At 40.8% G+C, this 21656-nt stretch overlaps 1 protein-coding gene and 2 long non-coding RNA genes across 4 annotated transcripts in view; 1 reads left to right on the top strand and 2 right to left on the bottom strand.

The window, feature by feature from the left end:
• PSIP1 (PC4 and SFRS1 interacting protein 1) overlaps positions 1–5201 on the top strand; it is a 61578-nt gene extending 56377 nt beyond the window's left edge. For both annotated transcript variants that reach the window (XM_024211079.2, XM_024211077.2), the window contains exon 17: positions 4902–5201. In XM_024211079.2, the coding sequence (XP_024066847.1) occupies positions 4902–4965 (64 nt within the window). In that variant the 3' untranslated portion in view covers positions 4966–5201. The remainder of the gene's footprint in view (positions 1–4901) is intronic.
• Positions 881–13298, bottom strand: LOC115271213. The gene is made up of 3 exons (XR_003899824.1): positions 12983–13298; positions 1238–1401; positions 881–973 (listed from the first exon to the last, which is right to left on the bottom strand). It is a non-coding gene; the product is annotated as an uncharacterized LOC115271213 (long non-coding RNA).
• A 1354-nt stretch (positions 13299–14652) lies between these two features.
• LOC115271212 lies at positions 14653–16371 on the bottom strand. The gene is made up of 3 exons (XR_003899823.1): positions 15930–16371; positions 15417–15512; positions 14653–15005 (listed from the first exon to the last, which is right to left on the bottom strand). It is a non-coding gene; the product is annotated as an uncharacterized LOC115271212 (long non-coding RNA).
• Positions 16372–21656: the final 5285 nt, after the last annotated feature.

The following is a 21656-nucleotide window of genomic DNA, read 5'->3' as shown; positions in this document are numbered from 1 at the left end:
AAAGAAGAGATTTAGGTATCCTTCACCAGATCCCCCTCTCAAGCCTCAGACAAAAAGGGTAGCATGAGGCCTAAAAAAGGTGTCTCTGGCACCCAGTCAGGCACTGGTCACTGTACCTTTGACCAGTTTCCTCGGTACTGCATAAAATGCCTAGTACTGACCTCTTAGCATGAAGCCTCTGGTACTGATGTCTACAGTATTGTCTGCCTTGTACCAGTGTATTTGGTACCAAAGGCCTATACATTATTTAAAGACCCTTACTGGTTTCTTCAGTACTGGGTTTCCCATTATTAGCACTAGTGAAGGTGTGTCTCTGGTTCTGACTGCTGCTCCGACACCACTATTGAGCGCATCAGCAATACTGGCCAGAGCACAGTCTGAGAGTGCTGCCTGTACACTAGCTGGTACAGTTGCTTCTCCTTAGGAGGACTATTCATTCTCCTCTTCAGGCTCTAAGGGAAGTTTCATTGGCTAATTCCAGAGTGTCTAAGTATTCAGGCCAGTATACACTTGAGAGAGAGTCGAGAGCTGTCTTATTACCATAGACCTAGAAGCTCTAGAAGAGATAGTACTCTGTGATATTGGACTCTGTGGGGAATTCATCATGCTGGAAGGCCAGTGTCTGCATCTCAATCTAGGACTAGATCCCTCACCTCACTTGAGAGCCTTACAGCCTGCTGAACAGACTGGATATAGCTCTGATTAGTAGTCACAAGCAGAGGACCATGCTGTTCCAGCTCATTCGTCATCCCTGGATGAGGTGGTTCCTGTGTCATTTACCTCAACCCCAGATGGTTACAACATATTCCACAACTTGTTACACAGAATGGCTGACGCTTCCAGCTGAGGTGGTCCAGTGTAAAAAAAAAACCACACAAGTTCCTGGACATCCTATGACTCTCGGTACTAGTACTTCTTGCAATGCTCATCAATGAAAGGGTTTTAGAGCTGGCAAAGTTGCTGTGGCAGATGCCTGCAACATCAAAGAGAGCAGAACATCACTACCAAGTGCCTTCACAGGGTTTCGAGACATTTTTTATATTCGTCCCACACCCAGGTCTTACGTGATTTACTATGGTGTATGAGAGATCAGGACAGAGCCAATCAAAAGACAAGAAACTCAAAAAAATAGATTTACTTGGATGTAAAACTATTCTACATATCTCTAAATTAGAATTGCCAATTACCAGGTCCTGTTGGTGAAATATGATTATTTTAATTGGGACTGCATATCTACCTTTGCAGACAAACTTCCTCAACACAACGTGAAGGAGTTTGTTGCTGATTCGCAAAGGTGCATACATTCTTCCAAGCAGCCCTTGATGCTGCAGATACAGCCATAGATCTGGAAATTCCCAGTTGATATGAGGAAGTCATCATGGCTCCAATCACCAGGGATTTCTAAAGAAGAATAAATTACAACTGTGACTCTTCCTTGAGAGATGTGAGCTTTTCCGTGCTAAAACAGCTGAGGCCTTACACTCTCTAAAGAACTCCCATGCTATGTTGAGATCCTTTGGTGCAGGAATGTAGACCTCCAAGTGTAAGCACCTTAAGTCTCAAGCACAACAAAGTCAATATTTTTACACCCAATACAGGCAACCTGATCTACTTAAGAAGTGCCAAAAATTCCCCAGAAGGAAGTCAACTTTATCCACCCTCATTGTCCTCAAGGTAGCAGATATGATTTCTTAATGGGAGCAACGTACAAATTCTATAGAATCCTCCTATTGTATCCTCTCCATTTGGGAATCAGTTTTTAAATTTTGGGGGGATCTGGAGCACCATGATTACGGACCACGACGTGCTAGAAATTGTGGAGATGGTCTAATGCATCCAGTTCCAGATCTTCTCCATCCCCTCTCCTGAAAGTATGTTACATCAGGAGATGCAATCACTTCTGAATCTCAGAGCAGTAGAGTAGTGCCTCAAGATCATAGGGGAAAGGGGTTTTACTTATTTTCTGATTCCCAAAAAGAAGGGGGGTGCTGTAATCCTGTTCTGGACTTGAGACAGCTGAACACTTTCATTTGCAAGCTGAAGTTCAGAGGGTGACTCCAGCATCGTTAGTCCCAACCTTAGATCCACATGACTGATAGACAGATCTCTATTTCCAAGACCATCTTTTCCATATAGCAATTCACCTTTGCCATAGAAAGTATCTGAGACATCAAGTGGGCAATTCCCACTACCTCAAATTTAGGGTACTCCACACCTTCACACTTATGGTGGCCAGATTCCTAAAAGGTCTTATAAGAGTATATCTCCCAGTTAAAGAACCTCCATTTTCTTGGGATCTAAATATTTGTATTGACAGGGTTAATGGTCCACCTTTCTAGCCATTTAACTGAATGTTCCTATTTCATCGTTCCATCAGAATAGCCTTGCTAGTAGTAATGGCATTGACCAGAAAGATAGGAGAAATGCAAGTGCTAGTGGCAGGGCCTCCATGTAGGTCTTCTCATTAAGACATGGTGTCTTAAGATTTTACTGAAAGTAATCTCTACGTTTCTTTTTAATCAGGTTATACACCTATATGTACTTTTTTCTTAAAACTACTTTCAGACAAAGGCAAGGCTAAGCTTCACACCCTAAATGTTCTAAGGGTGCTCTTTCTTCATAGATAGAACCAAGTCAATTAGAATATACTGAGACTGTTCATAGCCTATAAAGACCAGGCAATTTCAACAGAGACTGAGTTTCTGCTTTTCTTAAGCTATGCTATGAATTGACCAGTGTAGACCCATCATTGAGAGGGACAGCTCATTCTATTTTGTTTTTTTGAGAAATGTTCCCATGCTGGAAATATGTAGGGCACCTCCTTGGGGTTGAGTGGACATGTTTGCCCCAGCGTTACGCTATAGTGGAAGCATCAATATCTGAAGCTAATTTTGATAGGTCTGTCCTACAACTATTAAGGTAGACTCCTAGCACCCACCTCCTGTAAGCTAGGTCACTGCTCAAGAGCCACCAACAGTGGAATATGTATGCACAAACACTCGAAGAAGAAGAAACTGTTACTAACCTTGCAGTAACTGTGGTTCTTTGAGATGTATTTTCCATATATATTCCATGACTGGCCTCCCTTCCCTGCTACTACGAAGTCTACCATCTGGCTTAGTACTGGTGAAGGAACTAAGAGGTGATTGGCCCTGCCCTTTATGCCTTTGAAGACACAAGGATACTTTGGAGGCCCCACCTTCCAATGGTCACTGCTGGCCAGAATGAACTTGAGTTCATTGGGCATCTGTGTACCAGCAGTGGAATATATATGTACGACACATGTGGAAGAAGCAGTTACCTTCAGGTAAGTAACAGTTTCTTATTCTTGCTATTTAGCATTTGCACTTAAACTTGTTGGTGCACTCTTTAATATTTCACTAATTCCCTTTTTAAAACTCAAACAAGAGAGAGCAAGTATCTGCTTATAAAAATAAGCTAACTTTCTCGAATGTAGATTCTTAGCTCTTGGCATTTGCATTTCAAATGGCGTTCATGCTTTTTGTATCTCTCTGTAATACATGGGAAGATTCCCTGAAGAGTGGAATGACTATTTCAGCACACACCTGCATTCCCACTGATACTTTTATTTCTTTTAAGCAGTAGAGAAGAGGAATGAAACTGGTTATCCTGGGAGTGTTGGCTGAAACTTTGTAAATTGTGGTTAGCAGAGGGTGCTCTTTGCCTTGTCTACACACATTCAAGTTAAGAAGATACAATTTCTAATTTTTAGCAGATTTTGTTAAACCAATGCAAACCCATGTGTGGACACTTGTAAGAAATAAGAGCAACTGAAAAAACTTATTTTGATTTAGCTTAAACCTGTTCCCTAACAATTTATGCTAAACTGAAATAAACCTGGTTTAAACCAAAATAAGAGTCTACACATCCATTTGCATCAGTTTAGGATTAGAATTAGACTAAATCAGTTTTTAAATTCACAACTTTTGTTAAATTGGCACAACTTTCTCATGTAGAGAAGCCCTTAGACTACAAACTTGATTCTTTTCCATGATAAAACTATGGCATTCCCAGGTAAATGTCCTAAAACCAGCCTTAAACTTATGCAATACAATCTTGGCAACCAAATAGGCTGTCTCTCCAGCTGTGAAGTGAAATTTTCTTACTGTCAGTTGTTTTTCACAATAATACAACGGAAAGAATTGTGTTATGCACCATATGACTTAATATTTGTATTAATCACCTTTACTAATCTGTTTCTATTCACCTGGTTTACTATATTCATATGTTTATTTCCTCGTTATTTTATACAAAACACCCCAAGGTTATCTATCTGAGCAAGCAGTCCATAAACTTTTTTCTAAATTTACACTGCAGTCTAATGGACAATAGTGCTCATGTAAACAGTTCTGTACTACTGTACAAAGTAATCACAGATGCATCTTTAACCCATCTGCTAGCTAGAAAAATCTGTGACATCTGTGTTTTCATACCTTTTGAAGATGTATTATAATAATTTGAGAAAACAGTGGAGAGTTACATCTTTCCCAAATATGTTCAATAGGGACAGGTTGAGAAGGACCTTTTTTTGGTTTAATAGGCATGCTTACCATTTAACTAAAATATCTTGGAAAAAATCTGGGCACATGTTGAATAATTAGTGCACTGGAACAATATTAAGTTACAACTAGTAACTTTCGTTAAAGCAATGTGATGCATCATGTTCACATGAAAGAAGTCTCAAGGTCCATTAGCAAATTGTTCAAAGAGGATTAGTTACTAAATGAGCATGACTAGCTGGGAAGGGGGAATAACTTTGAGGCTTTTAGTCTATAAAACTACTCTGGATCTAGTAATCTTTACTTATTGTTATTGCATGGGGAACTTCACGTTTGGTGTGAGGGGAGTATTAACCTCTTTCTGCTTTATTATTTCTCTAGAACATCTGGTGAAGAAAGAGAGCTTGAAAAAACATCAATGGACTCTGCCTCTGAAACTAAATGATGCCACTGGAATTTTTTTAGAAGTATAAATAAAAGAGGGTTGTTTAAGTTTTGGATTTCAAATGTAGACTGCTGAAAGTTTTAAATAATTTTATAAGCATAGTATTTTAATGTTTAAAATTTTGTGGAATAAAAATCCCCTTTAATCTTGGTTTTAAAAGGACCGTATATACTCGATCATAAGCCAAATATTTTTGGTAAAAAAGTGTCGCATCAAAGAGCAGGGGTCGGCTTATAAACGGGTCTACACCAAAATTTGATTATTTTAAACTCTATAGAGTCCTTGAATTGAATATCTAATACATTGTCGTTTTGTTTACTTGGGAGCATCTGCAGGCATGGAGCCCCTCAGCTCCCTGTGGCCGCGGTTCGCCGTTCCCAGCCACTTCCCGCAGCTCCCATTGGCTGGGAACGGCAAACCGCAGCCACAGGGAGCTGAGGGGCTCCATGCCTGCAGATGCTCCCAAGTAAACAAAACGACAATGTATTAGATATTCAATTCAAGGACTCCATAGAGTTTAAAATAAGACGCTCCATGTAAACAAAACGTCCCAACCCGCCAGCGGCTCACCCTGACTGGCCAGGAGCCAAAGTTTGCCAATCCCTGAAATATAGGGTCAGCTTTTTGGTATTTTTACCTAACCATCTTGGGGGGTCAAATTATAAACGAACGGGCTAATGAACGAGTATATATGGTATTTAAACATTCTTGCTGATAGTTTTGTCCAGTATTATACAGGCTATACACAGTTCAAATGTGAAAAGAAAGTCCATTTAGGAAACTGAAAAAATGCTTGTATGTCATAAGAGTTGGAACTGTAGTATATTTTTACCTGACTGCTATATGTTAATGTCTAGTTAATGGCAGGAAAAAGTATAGACAACTTTTTTAAACTGCCAGACTGCTTCATTTGTATAAACCTATCCTCTTCCTAAAATACTGACCCGTTTGTGCATAGTTTTCAAAACTCTGATGTTAGTCAGATTTGTCTTTTCACTGTGTTTTGTAGGAGTTGAAAGCATTTTTATAGCAATTAAAATGTTAATGTATAAGTATACTTAATCACTCATTTTTTAAACAAAAGTTTAGTTTTGTTCTTGCAACCTCATTGTGCCAATATATAATGCTAGGTGACCTTCTGTGGTATGCTTTTGGTATTATAGATGTCATACTAGGAAAAAACGGACCTGATATTTCTATTGTACCTATTGATGCACATAGATCAGAAAAGATTGTCTTGAACAATTTCTAAAAAGTAAAGAATTTAAATGGATACAGAAGCAAGTGATTGTGCATATTTTTTTGTGTTGAGAGTTGCTTAAATTAACAGGTGTTCATATGGTTCAGAAGTATTATTGCCAACCCCAGGTCTAATTTTGAACAACTAAAGGAACAAGAAAGAAGATTGATCCAAGAGTTTGTCTTGGAATTAGTTTAGGCTACAAGACCTAAGTTTCCTGAAATACATCAAGGAAACACTATCCAGAAGACTTTCAAAGCCACAAAGGGGACAAAGCACCCAACTCCTATTGAACTCTGTGTCCTTGAAAATATCCCCTTTTCTCATGAAATACAAAGATTAACATACCTTACAATGACACCTTTGTCTTATTTTAAAACTTATTTTGGGAGGTAGACCTAGACAGTTGAGATTTTCAAAACTGCAGAACTTGGATGTATCTCTGTCAAACTGAATTTAAGAAAATGAATGTAGCATTCCTTTGACAGAGAGAGGAGAACGGTGAATTTAGAAATCCAAGCTCAGCATTGTGCCTGCCAGTGTCCCATCAGATTGATAATTATATATAATCTGTGGGAGGCTGAAAATGTTTAGGTGTCAGGGATTTGTTCTGTATATAGTGTCCAATTACTTCATAGATTGCAGTGCTTTTACCCAATATTCAGTCATGTTTTTCCATATCAAAAGCTGCTAGATAGACAAATGTAGGTGTGAAGGCAGCAGGTGGTGCCCTTTCATCAAAATCGCTAAGAGAAAAGGGAAGTGTGTATATTCTGTTCCATTAGTACTTTATCAGAAGGTTGTTTCTAGTACTGGAAAGTTAAAATTGTTCACTGTTGTGTAACAGTCTTGCAAAACTGTGAAAGTTTACCTGCGGGGCAGAACTTGCCTGCTGCCTACTATGGTGTTCAGGTGAAGGGAATTATTTGGCCAGCCCAAAAAAAAAAAAAAAAATTACAGATGCTCAGCAAGTAACATTTAGGAAGTTTGTTGTACAGAATTGTTTTCTTATAGTATACATTTTTAATAGCATAGTAATTGCATTATTGACACTAACATTTCAAACTTGAGTGAATCTAATCAAAGGTATTTGTATAACTATGTACATATACATGCTGATCCAGTTAGGCAGATGCTATAGATGTGTCATTGATGTTTTGAGTTTCTGTATCCAGAAGCACTGGTCTCATCACTGAATCTGATGAGATTAATTCCATGTTCCCTGACTTGTCATGAGTCTGTTACCAACCCCTCAAATTAATTTGACTGTTGTGGATATTGTATGAAAATGTTTTCTGACAATTGCAGGAGCAGTGCAATATGAAATATTGTTGAATTGATATACGACACTGTTAGTCTCAATACAGCTTAGTCTGTATTGTACACCTCTACCCCGATATAACGTGACCCGATATAACACAAATTCGGATATAATGTGGTAAAGCAGTGCTCCGGGGGGGGGGTGCACACTCCGGTGGATCAAAGCAAGTTTGATATTACACGGTTTCACCTATAACACGGTAAGATTTTTTTGGCTCCGAGGACAGCATTATATCGAGGTAGAGGTGTATGTAGGGAAAAGAAATCACTAATGTAAAATCATATTTGAGATTTAAGACAGCAGCCTTACCCCTCTTGCCCATTATCTGTATGCATTACAACAGCATCTTTCGTTACATAATCACGAAACCTTCCACTCTAAGAAAAAGCTACTACATATGCATCCATTGTTAGAGGGAAAAGGTACAATTTAAATACTACACACCACTTTATTTACCATATCCATACAGGAGCAATAGGAAAGTGTCTTAGGTAAGAGTTTTAGTATTCATATTGATCTAAAATAGCACAGCCCATCTTTAGAATTATTTAGAATAGGGAGGTTTTCCAGAAAGGGCAGATCTGCTCTGCAGTTAGAGCATTTCTATGCAGAAATCAAGCACCAAAATGGTCTAACTTCAAACTAACCATTCTCTTTTTTCCCACCAAGCAAGGAACAGGGCCTGAATAACTTAAGGTATGTCTACATTGAAGCTGGAATGTGTAAATTCAAGCTTGAGGAGAGATAGCTATGCTAATTCTAATCAAGCTAGCATGCTAAAAATAAAAGTGTAACCATGATGGTAGGGAGCAGCTATCCCTCCTCTCCTCCCCTCCCTAAGTATGTACTTATGGTCTTGGACCGGATTGTACTTGAGGGTGGCTAGTCCCTCCCCAGTCACGCCACCACGGCCACACTTCCCTTTTTTAGTGTACTACCTTGATCAGCCCTAGCATAGGTATGTCTCCTCGAGATGGAATTTATACTTTCCAGCTCTGATGTAGATGTATCCTCAGGTAAAAGGTTCTTATAAGGTGTTGGCCCCTTAGGCACTATTTTCTTGCATTCTGCAAAGAACTAAAGATCAGCTGCTGATCAAATCGTGAAATGAAAGAGGTAGATCTGCCTGGTTATAAGGTGTTAACTCTTGCTCAGTCTCTGCCTCTACTTGCACAGGTGCTCAGGAGAAGGGCTAAAAGAGTGACTGATTGGGGGAAAGGGGAGAATGCCTTAAGTAGTTGAGCCTCAATTCCCAGAGGTTCATTGGATTGGGAGTCTTTATGTAAACTTACTACATTCTTGTTATGTTGTCTCTTGACAGGACTTTGCTGACTGAAAATATTTTGTTTGCTAAATCATTTCAGCAGCTTAGAATGACCTGTGGGCTTTGAGCAAAACTAGTAGTTAAACTTATTGGGGCATGGTTTATTTTTCTTGTGTGCATTGTGCATTGCTATAACCTCATGTATCCCTTCCACAACAACCCACAACCTGAACATGATCCTTCAGCCAGGCTTTAAATGCAACACTATAGAAATGATACTAACATACTGCCATTAAGAAAAAGTTTAAGATAATTTAATGTACGTTCTAGTTGGGCGCCTCTGTAGTAGGGCATTTTGTTTAGTGCAGATCAATAACAATGTCCAGCTGAACTCTCATATTGGTCTGGCAAAAAACTTGAGTTACACTTATCAAAAATAAATCCTTGTGGCCAGCTGCTTGCTCACCTAACAAAATATGTAAAATACCATGTGCCTGTGAAGACAGCTTAACCAACACAACGAGTGATGTATTGTGGAGAGTCAAATGGAAATTAACAATTTTTCAATGCTTATACTAAACTTAGCTTTTTGGAGCAAACTTCTTGTCATTCTTCGAAACAGTAGCAGTGTAGGGTGTATGAATGTGAAGAGCAAGAGCACTGATGTGTTTTTCCTAGCTGTCTGTAGGGTGTAGATGGAAAGTTTCAGAATCACTCAGTTTTATTGTGTCTTGTAAGCAAGACATTTTTCTACACTAGCACTCAATTATATTCTGTTACAAATTAGTTAACATACAATTCTATAAACTTATGCTCCATTTTTAAAACTTCTCTTAATTGCAGTGTCTAAACTATAGATGCAAGCAATTTGTTTATTTTCCTACATGTTTAAGGAAAAAACTCCTTGTATGTAATCTGAATTAATGTGCACTAAAATGGAGTCCCTGGATAGCTCAATGTTTATTTTAAGTGGATACCTATGTGTGTATAGATGGAGATATCTGTCTGTATTGTCACCCACATCTATTACACATAAAAATTTAACTTTTGCATTAGTAGTTTTCCCTATCATTCTTATCTTCTAACAATATTCATGAAGACTAAGTAATAAAGCAGCCTAGCATCAAAAGTAATACAGATGCAGTGTCTCTCCCTAGGTCCCCCAATCCCCTTCAACCAAAACGGGGATAGCTATATATAATATCTAGGGAAGGTTTCCACTATTTTCCTGATCAGGAGTTTAGAACAAGCAAAGTAGAGAGGGCTCCTGAATGCCCCATCTCAACTTTTAGAAAATACTTAGTAACATAAAAGGACAAGCCATCAAGTCAGGAGACATTGTTAAAATTTGCAGTGTTGTAACTAGGTCACAAAAGTGGGCTAAATCTCACTTAAATATTTGGCCCAGTTATCTGACCCTGTTACATTTATTGTGAGACACAACTTAATTGTGTTGTAAGTGCGTCCCTAGACTATATTGTTTTCGTAGTGTAGATGGGTCTTTCCATTTAAACCTGGATGCAGGTAGTATATATTCAGTAAGGCTAAATATTAGTTTAAATTTAGCATTTCTGTTATCCAGGTGCATAACACCATGTCTATTATGCTTCACATTTTTATTAATTATATAGAGCCATAGCTGTGCATGACCCTTTAAAATAGAGGTCATAGCATCCTTGCCTTGAGAAGCCTACAATCAAAGGCCCCAATCCTGCAGATTAAGATGCATAATTGGACCATGGACCCACTCGGTGTAACTTGCAGGAGCAGGGGCCTAGTTATGATGAAAACCAATAAGTTAAATTGTAGCAGCAAGTCACAAGGAGAGAGGCTGCTGCTGCTCAGGGACACTAGGTCCACAAGCCACATAGACTGAGCTTTAAAAAGTTTGATTACATAAACACTAAGATCTGTACATTTACATATACCAGAATCCACTTAAATAATCACTAGAAGATACAAAACCTATTAAGGTACTAAATTTTAGTACATCCATATATATAGCTCCTATACACGAGCAGTTTTTGTCCCTTAACCAGAAATATATAGAGAAAACAATTTGCATCCATAGTGTTGACACTGAATGAGTGATTAAGAAACTAAACAATGCAGCAATTTGCAGAACTGAACATTGATCTTTGTATAGTTTTTAATAGAATTAAAATATAAAATTATGTACTAGGTATAGTAAAATAAAATGTCTTCCTTACAGGATATTAAAAATACCACCTTGAATTCCACCTCCAAATTCAACAGTAGCCACTGCTGCTCCCAGCATAACCCTCAACTGTCTACACATCAAAATTAATCCAGAATAAGGTAAGGTGTGAATTTAAAACAGATTTTCCTCAGATGAAATGTATACACTGTACAGTTGACCAAATGCATTAAGGGAGACGGTTAGGAGTTCACTTGTTTCTAAAGCGATAGGTACTCCACACAGATCCCAATATGAACTGTTGGTTCACCTCCTGCGCTGTTGTCCACCTGGCCCTCAAAATAGAGGGCATAGTGGCCGTGGTGAGGTAAAAGGGAGTATCTGGACCATCACTTTGCTCCAGCAATCCCTGGCTTACCTTCTGGTTCTTTGTGGTCACAGGCAGCTGGGTAGAGCAACACTAAACTACCGCATGCAACAGGCTTGCAATCAACCCCAACATGGGAGCTGCAAATGGCTTCTTTGCAGCCTAAAATTTTATATTGTGTACAGATGAAAATTTGGGCCTCTGTACTTTATTAGAGACCTGTAAGAGTTTGGCTATAAAAGTTGTTTAAGTTCTAGTACATAAAAGGTTGTTACAAGGAGGAGCGAGAAAAATTGTTCTCCTCTGAGGATAGGACAAGAAGCAATGGACTTAAATTGCAGCAAGGACAGTTTAGGTTGGACATTAGGAAAAAAACTTCCTGTTAGGGCGGTTAAGCATCGGAATAAATTGCCTAGGGAGGTTGTGGAATCTCCATCATTGGAGATTTTTAAGAGCAGGTTAGACAAACACCTGTCAGGGATGGGCTAGATAATACTTAGTCCTGCCATGAGTGTAGGGGAGTGAACTAGATAATCTCTTGAGGTCCCATCCAGTCTTACAATTCTCACATCATTTTCTTTTGCTTGAATGACAGGCTTAGAGTCTGGGAAGGTATAAATCCTTCCCTCGTCAGTCATCTTGTACTGCATTCTAATCTCGGTCTTTCAAGTCCAGGAAAGACAATCATGGTTCCCCTAAACTATTATTTCCACTTGTTTCTTTCCAAAGTGGATTAAACTAATTCAGAATAAGGCACTCTTACTCTGGAGTAAGAGGATCAACACGTGGAGTTCCTCAGGAGCAGCTATTCTGGAATCACTCCCTGTGCAGATGCGAACTGTCACCACATTCAGCTATGTGATCTCATTAAAGCAGTCAAATGATGATGGGACAGAGAGGCATGGCTGTGCAGCTAAATCTGCAAACAAAAAAACTCACTCACTTTGTATATGCAGATGGTGGCTTTACACTGGGATGTGTACACCATCCACATGCTTAGAGCTGGTCAGGAAGTGTGTTTTATTGCTCAGGAAAATTTTTTGAAGAAAACAATATTTTTGCACTGTCTACCCATGCAATTTTACAATGTGTCCCTATACTATGTTCTGGGTACTGATCCCACAGTTCAGCTTCAAGTGACTGCACATATCCCTGTAGGTGTGTGCGTATCTCGTGCAGTTGTCAGATTTTCCCCTCCGTGGTACCCCTGGGGGCAGCGTGAGTGCCCTCTGGTACCTCGCGCCACTGCACACAGGTATAAAGGGCCCCACTGTCCCTTCTTACTGCCAGTGACTGTTGTTGGAGCTGTGATCATTGCATTTGCAAGTCTTCCCTCTTAGTGTACATAGTACCTATACCGGTAGTATTAGTTTTCAGTCTATTGTATTGTGTTCGTACATAGTTAGATACAAGAATAAATTTAGAGTAGTATTTTTCAAGAGTGGTATTACCAGTTCCCGTTTGGGTACCAGGCTTGGTACCAGACTAATGCCTCCTTCTCCAGGCTTCAAGGCCTGTTGCTCATGTAACAAATCTATGCCATTGAGCAACCCACACCTCAGCTGCCTTAAGTGTCTGGGAGAGGTGTATGTGGGTGACAAGAGCACATCTGTACATGGTTCAAACCCCAATAAAAAAAAAGAGACAGGGCTGCCAGACTCAAGTACCTGCTTATGGAGTCTGTGTATGTCCACATCTGTTAGGAGTGCTCCCCCGATCCGACTGAGGCAAGAGGCAGATTCTCGGTGGTACCTAAGAGGCTACATAAGTCTTCCAAAGATTGGCTAAAGGTGCCTTTGAAATCTATGGTGAAGGCACTGAGTGGAGGTAAGGACTCAGAAGTGTGCTCAAAGAAGAGACAACCCTAGAGGCAGTCCGTAAATCAGGAGGGATTGCTGACTCTGAAGCCCAGAATGGAGCTGTTCAGACCAGTTCTTGAAGGCCCAGTGCACCTTTTGGTACAGCAGACTCGGGAGCCCTTTCTGGTGCACCCTTGGTACACCCAAGGCTGTCGAGGCAGCCACAGAGTTGCTTAACCTTAAGTCTCTGGCGATTTATACACCAGTAAAAAAAAAAAAGAAAACTGTTTCACCCACAGTAGTCCCAGCGGTTTCATCCCTTCTTGCCACATACCCAGGACCTGACCAAAAAGAGGCAGAAGTTAAAAGAAGCATCATCCATTTGCCCCCCTCTTCTGCACCTGCCAGTTCTTATAAGCAAACCAGGTCTTCTAAACCATCATTTTGACCTGTTGGTTGAGAGCAGTCTACCACTTCCCAGAGTACCATTTTGGTCAACGGTCTATCCTGCTTGGACCTACATCACTATGGATCAGTGGGTGTTAATCACAATGGAACTGGGATACACCCTTCAATTTATTTCTATTCCCCTTTTCCATCTGCCTTTCCAGTCCCTCTTCACAGGCCACTTTCACGAGTGTGCCTTTTCATGAGATGATGTCTCTCCTTCTCGTGGGGGCCATACAGGAAGTTCCCATATCATTCAGACCAAAGGGATTTTACTCCCATTTCTTCGTAAAGAAAACAATTCTGGACGGTTATTCTAGCATCTATTATCCCTGCCTTAGCTACTGGGGACTGGTATTTGGCTCTTGACTTAAAGGATGCTTATTTTCATGTAGCGATTCATCAGAAAGTTTCATAGTCAATGGATCCTACTACCAATTTGCAGTACAGCCTTTCAGACTGTCAGCAGCCCCTTGTGTATTTACAAAATGCAGGACAGCAGTTGCAGCATTCCTGCGAAGGTTGGGAGTCCTATTCCATTACCTAGACAGTTGGCTAGTAAGAGGCCAGTCCAGGTCTCGGGTATTCTCCAGCATAGTGACTATTCAGTCCACTTTCGATGCACTGGGTTTCCTAATCAGTACAAAGAAATCTATCCTGACTCTGGTTCAAAGAACAGAATTCATTGGGCTGTCTTGAACTCTACAAAGGTCAGGGCTTTCCTACCAGAGCAGAGATTACAAAAAAGGCAGGTCACTGCTCTAGACCTAATAGTGCACCCTGGCACTATGGTTCTGCCACAAACTTCTAGGTTCACATGAGGTGTGCACTTACATGGTGCAGCATGCCAGACTGCACCTCAGAGAACTGTAGGGTTGGTTTGTCTGTTTGTTCACTGACCCATCATCATATGGACATCGTGGTTCAAAAACCTGCTCAGGTCTTGTCCTCCCTGGACTAGTGAATAAAACCCTTGAATGTTTGCATGGGAGTTCCCTTTGACCCTCCACAGCAGAGAGACACTGCAGTCACACATGCATCAAATCTAGGTTGGGGAGCTACTTAGGTCCCCTTCAGACTCAGGGGCTTTGGTCTCCACAGGTCTAAGCCTCCATATAAATATCAGGGAGCTTCAGGCCATCTGTTTGCCTGCCTGATGTTCTTTCAACATATTGGGGTGGAATTTGTTGATATTCAGACAACACAGCAGCCATGTTCTATGTAGACAAACAAGGAGGGCTCGATCGATGAAGTTATGCCAGGAGGCAATCCTTTGGAAATTTTGCATTGCCAGTTCCGTCCCGAAAGCTGCTTACCTTCTGGGAGTTCAAAACACTCTGGCAGACTACCTGATCAGGTCTTTTGCAGGTCACCACACGTGATCTCTTCCCCCAAATGTGTCCAGGTCCATATTCCAGCAGTGGGGAACTTCCTGAGTGGACCTCTTTGCAGTAAGAGCAAACAAAATGTCATGTTTTGTTCTTGAGCAAGTCACAGCCTAGGTTCACTGACAGTTGCTTTCCTCCTACCCTGGTCAAAAAGCCTGTTGTAGGCCTTCCCTCCAGTTCTGCTCCTGCCCCAAGTCTTGGCCAAAGTCAAGCAAGATTCCTCTCACCTTATTCTAGTACCCCCAGGATGGCCCAGTCAGTATTGGTTTTCGACTCTACTAGACCTGTCAGTCAAACCTCTACTGTTGCTCCTGAGAGAGGTGATCTCCCAGGACTACGCCACCTCCTTCATCCCAGCACTTGACATCGTCGATGCTCCATGGTTGACAAACTCAGAACGAGATTGCTCTAAGGGAGTGTAGAAAGTTCTGCTGAGTAGCAGGAAGCCTTTAACTAGGTCTATTTACCTTGCAAAATGGAATAGATTCTCTGTTGGGTCTACTCAAAGAGGTGTTGCCCCAGTTCAAGCTCCAGTTTACCATACCTTGGACTATCTTTTGTTTCTGAAACAACAAGAGTTAGCTCTTAGTTCCATCAGAGTCCACCAGGCAACTATTCCACCCTCCCATGGATAACCAATCTATTTTTTCAAATCCTATGTCCATCAGATTTCTAAAGGGTTTGCACAGATTATACTCACAGGTTCACAGCCCAGTTCCACAGTGGAATTTAAATTTAGTTCTAGCAAAGTTGATGGGTTCTTCCTGTGAGCTGCTAGCAACTTGTTCTATTACACCTGTCTATGAGGGTGGCTCTCTTGGTTGTTGAAACCTTGGTCAGGACAGTAGGGGAGATATGAGCTTTAGTATCACAGCCTCCCTATACAATTTTATTTAGGGATAAGGTTTTCCTTAGGCCTCACCCAAAATTCCTGACTAAAGTGGTTTCTGATTTTCATATTAATCGAGCAATTTACTTACCAACTTTCTTTCCAAAGCCTCATTTGAGTAAATGGGAGGAAAAACTCCATACTCTAAATGTCGGAAGAGCTTTGGCTTTTTATCTGGATCAGACTGGGCCATTCAGGTTTATGTTTCATCTCTTCATTGCAGTTTCAGACAGAGTAAAGGGCCACGCAGTAGATCGCTGTCTGGATTTCCAGCTATATTAATTTATTGCTACCGATTGGCTGATAATGCTCCTTCAAGTAAAGTTGTAGCTCACTCAGCTAGGTCACCGGCAGCTTTTCCAGCTCATGTGTCCATCCTGGACATTTGTAAGATGGCAACGTGATCATCGGTCCATACCTTTGCCTCTCACTATGCCGTCTCTCGTCAATCGAGAGATGATGCCAGATTTGGACAGGTGGTTTTACAATCCCTGTTTAAGTAGACGCCGAACCTGCCTCCAGTTCAAAGTGTTTGTGAGTCACCTACAGAGGAATGGACATACGCAATCATTCAAAGAAGAAAAACGGTTACCGACCTTTCCATAACGGTCATTCTGCGAGAGGTGTTGCACATTCCCATTCCACAACCTATCCTCCTTCCCCTCTCTGAGTCTTTCTTAGAAAGGAACAGACATGGGTCAGAGGCAGTATGGTCCTCTATTGAGGCCAATCACACTACCCTGACAGGTGCTGCTGAGGGGGAAATCTCCAGCTGTTCATGAGGTGTGCGCACACACCGACAGTGGAATGGACATTTGCAGCACATCTTGAAGAACAACCGTTATGGAAAGATAGGTAACCATTTTTTCCCAACAACTCCCTCCATAAGTGTCTTGTGGGAGATTTGAAAATGCATTCTGGGAATTGGGGGAAAGACAAACTTCCATTATTCTCCCAGGAACGAATTATTTCCAAATCCTTTTCATGAAATGGAGGTGAGATAACCAAGTCACTGTCGGGATGCCAAACTCTTCTAACAGAGGCAAGAACAGCTCTTGGTTTCTCACAAATTATACTTGTGCAACTGAATACAGAATAAGTTTAGTTACAGCCTTACTTTTCAAACCACAGCTTTACTAGGGTTCATGCAATTGGGCAATGTAACTAGGTGTTTTGTAAAGCAAAATGGTGCTGTTGTGATGTAAACTCAAGTGCCTGAGCAGGATTAGAAAGCAACATTGATCTGTTCAAATCACTTTTTACTGTGAGATTGTACAGCAGTAGTAAAATCAAGGAGGAACTAAGGTGTTCTAGGTTTCCTGCTTTCCCTCAATGTGAGAAGCAAAGGTCTACCTCACCATTGTGCTGGCAAAGTGCTAAATGTTATGGGGTGGGAAATGCCAAAAGATTTGGCAAGATTGAAAATACTTGGTTTAGAAACAAATGTTGTTGGTGTTTAATAGACTAACCACTACCTCTTCCTCAACACTCAAGCTGGGAACTGAGATTTAAGATAACTGAATTCTGTAGCTAGGTTTTGCTAGCTTGTGAAGTGCTTGAGAAGCTCAGGGTGAAACATGTTGTATCAGCACAAAATATTCTTTTCCTTAAAGGAAAACTGTAGTACACGGATAAAAGGTAAAGATCGTTCTAAATACTAATTAGCAATCTCTCAAACTGTATCAGTACCATGCCTGGGCTTAGTTGCCATTTTCATAGCACATGCATTTCCCTGCAGGAACTGAAGACCGTAGGACTGAGACAGGGCAAGTTTGTATGTGCCAAGAAGTGAGTACCTTAAATGAATTTTTTCACCAGACCCATTTGCCCTTCCCTGGGCCATTGAGAAGCAGATGGCTTCATCCCTCTAAGACGCGAAAAGCCTCATGCTTCTCACAGGCTTCCGCCAACATAGCAGCCAGCCTCTCGGCAAGGATCAACTCCCAGCTCTCATCTTATTCTTTCTGCTCTTTTAGTGTGCACCTCCTTCTCCCTCAGCAACCAGCAGCAGGGGACATAGGGGTCAACAGTTGGACAGGCCAGTGCGAGATGGTCATAGCTCGTCTATAGTAGAAATATGAGCATGGGTCATGTCTCCCAGGAGAAGAAACCCTCTCTGATCCTGCTCCAAGGCATTCTAGTGCTTGGGAACATCACCGTTAGCCAGTGTCACAATCTCTGGTCTGTGATTTCCATTACATACAAATGGGTTCTGCTTGGCAGCAGAGGGTCAAGATTGTGTTCCCATTTGACTACTTTGTTATAGGTAAGACAAATTTTACCTATTTAGAGATTTATTCATGAGATCTAGCAACAAGAATAATGTTAGTGGATTTTCCTTTTTTTTTTTTTTTTTTTTTTAAACTCCAGAGGCTAAAAAAAAGCATCCCTGATGAATTGAGTGGTTCTCAACCAGGGGTATATGTACCCAGAGGTGTTTGAGGAGATTCATCAACTCATCTAGATGTTTACCTAGTCTTACAACAGGCTACATAAAAAGCCCTAGCGCAGTCAGTACAAACTAAAATTTCATCCAGACAATGGCTTGTTTATACTGCTCGATATACTCTACACTGAAATGTAACTCCTTCTGGGAGTTCAAAATACTCTGGCACACTGCCTGAGCAGGTCACCACGAGGGGTCTCTTCCCCCAAATGTGTCCAGGTCCACTGAAATGTAAGTATAATATTTGTATTCCAATTGATTCTATAATCATATGGTAAAAATGAGACAGTAAGCAGTTTTTCAGTAATAGTGAGGCTGTGACACTATTTTTGTCTGATTTTGTAAGCAAGTAACTTTTAAGTGAGGTGAAACTTGGGGGTACGCAAGACAAATCAGACTCCTGAAAGGGGTACAGTAGTCTGGAAAGGTTGAGAGCCACTGCTCTGGTTGATCCCAGGCAGAACTAGTTGCAAGAGCTCTTGTGCATGTACTCTCTCTATTCCTGAGAGGAGGCAAGGAGATCTCCTAGAGTAAGTGGGGTCTCCAGACTCTGAATGCTTTAGGCAGGATAGCCATTGCTCAGCCACAAGTCCTAATGTTGCCCTTTGTCACCTATATGCAGAGCTCATATCTGTTCATAGCTTATGTTCTAAAACTCTAACAAACCTAAACCGAGGCACAAATCTGTGGAAGGTAGTTTAAGATGCACCTGACGCAGGAGTTACAGCCACATGTCGTATCAGGGGCAGTGACTGATGCTTGAAAGCAGATGACTATTGTTTTGAAGAGGCCCAATCTGGTCTAATTTTAGACACTGAGTAGGAGTGAGGCTGTGTGTCTGGATGCATGCCACCCTTACAATGCCTAGTTTTTACATCTCTGTCATGGCAACAGCTACTGGTATCAGGTGGAGATTTTTTTAATATATAAATAATAAAAATTAACACTGCAGTCCAGTGGATTGGGCATTGAAGTAGGACTTAAGAGAGCTGAATTCTCTACACAGCTATTTAGCTGACTCGCTGTGTGACCTTGAGCAAGTCTCTGCCTCCTTTTCCAGTTCCAGGCTTTGCTCACCTACTCTCTTTAGTCTGTAAGCCTTTTGGATGAGACCCCCGTGCATTTCTTGCATGCTCACATGGTGCTAGTGCTTTTCAATGCTGTGCAAGAGCCCTGCTTTCAATTCTTGCTTCTGTTTTTCTGAGGGCTTCAGTTAATACAACCATCCAAAAAAGTCACAAGCCTGCACCTATAACAATATAGGTGCTAAGAACTTGTCAGTAGTTTGATGGGAAGCTCATATGCATCATTGGCTGTATGTTGTGTGATCAAGTAATAAAAGCCCTATTTGTAATGTTTAGGTGCCAAGACAACACAATTAAGGTTAATTCTGCATTTCCTGCCCCTGGTGCAATTAGTGCCAACTGTGTAACATTTTTTCATATAATAGGTATTCATAAGAAACAAAAGTATTACCAGTTAAAAATACTAGGTACATAGACTAGGTACTAAGGCCTGGTCTACATGTAAAACTTAGGTTGACCTAGCTACTTCACTCAAGGCTATGAAAATTTCACAACTTGTACATCTACAGTAACCCACACTGCAGGTGCAGCTAGGTTGATGAAAGAATTCTTCTGTCAACTTAGCGATGGCCTCTTGAGGGGGCGGATTTACGACAGCGATGGGAAAAACCCCTTCCATCACTGTAGCAAGTGTCTACACTACCGAGCTACAGCTCTGCTGCTGTAAGGCTATGTCTATCTACAGCCACAAGTCAGCTTCATTCCATCTCAGAATGTTACTCCGCTCTTCTTGATGAGTGACTGAGCCAGAGAATATAAAAAGGTATGATCTTTGCTCATTTATCTTCCTGGGGTGTTAAATAGACGTTGAAGTTGTGATCATTTAAATGCTAACATTGTTAAACAAGTAGCCAAAACACAAATACCCAGCTGGTATCTTAGAAATTTAATTATAAATGGACAGCTGGGGCTGTTACTGGGTTTGACTCAGAGGGCTCATTCAGAAGAAAACACTAAACCAAAACCCAGACCCAGCTGTCCTGTGACTGCTCCTGGGACTCAAGGAATTGAAGGATTTTTCAAAATATAATTTATTGTGATCTTTTTACTCAATGTAGCGTTCAAGTCACTTCATTTGACATGTGATAGGGCCAGAACACAACACATACAAGATACGTAGCACTCCTCTATCTCCCCTGCGAAATACATCAATATAGCGAATTCTCACAACCAGAGCTGTAACTTGTATCTCTGCACATTATCAGATAAATGGAGGACTGGCTCTAGCAAGTTTTTTTTTTTTTTTTTAAACCTATATAAACCAGTCATTTTAAGATAAGTTTGTCTGAGACTTTGCCTTGCAGAGGTGAGAAGGTGAAGTGGTTAATTAGTCAGGTTATTTGGAGCAAACAGGATAGAAAAGAGTTTTATTATTAAAACTATAGACCAAATAAATTTTGGGTTTCCTCATCTCAGAATTTCTCTTCTATTCTTTCTAGTAAGAAAACCTGTACTGATTGGCCTCTTAAAATTCAGATGGATAAGCTATCACACAACAGACAGCTGGTGTAATTTCTAAAGCTACTGTTTTATCTAATCACAGTTGCAGTGCTAAAGAGGATTGGAAAGCCCATATGTTAATAGAAGGCAGCCAAAGAAGAGGGGCTTGGGGAAGGTAAGCATCACTGGAATGCTACTCTTTGAAGGAAACATGAAAGTTGCATTCTAAAGGGAATTTTTTTAAAAGCCTTTATAGCAGCACAAACCAGCCTACTGTGAAAAAAGAGAGAGAACACCAAGATAGGGCTCAAGAGCATGCATATTTCAAATGTGTTTTCTACTCACACCCATCCACATTCTAGATACCAGCCATGACATCTCTGCCTCTATTAAGACCTTTCAAGAAAAAAAAATTGGATGAATTGCAAAGCTGGAACAGTGGTGAAATGTTTCCTATAGTCTTGCTTTCACCTGACTGGCTTCTCCCCCACTACTACCCAGTCTAAGATAATGACTGTTTGAGTGTGGTGGATCAATCATCACTAAATGTACCACACACACGCACTTAGCAGACACTAAAAACTACCACAAATCTCCTCACCTTCCATCCCAAGTGGAAGGTGCACTTCTTTGACCTTATTTTCAAAGGACATATTATAGCACAGCAAATAGAGGAGTAAAATAAAAATAAACTTCACATAATTCTTCTCACAGTAGAGGAAAGGAGAAAGGACCATTGACTGATAGTCACAATGCTTAATGTGCCACGGGAAGGCATTCAGATACAACAGTGATAGGCACAGTGTGATCCCGATCCCCTGCCAACATTTACAGATACTTAATTTTT

The sequence above is a fragment of the Terrapene carolina genome, unplaced genomic scaffold (genome assembly GCF_002925995.2).
Source record: "Terrapene carolina triunguis isolate 2854851 unplaced genomic scaffold, T_m_triunguis-2.0 Scaffold113, whole genome shotgun sequence".
Lineage (NCBI taxonomy): Eukaryota > Metazoa > Chordata > Testudines > Emydidae > Terrapene > Terrapene triunguis.
Note: the sequence above shows the minus strand (reverse complement) of the source record. Positions and strands in the feature narration are given on the sequence as shown.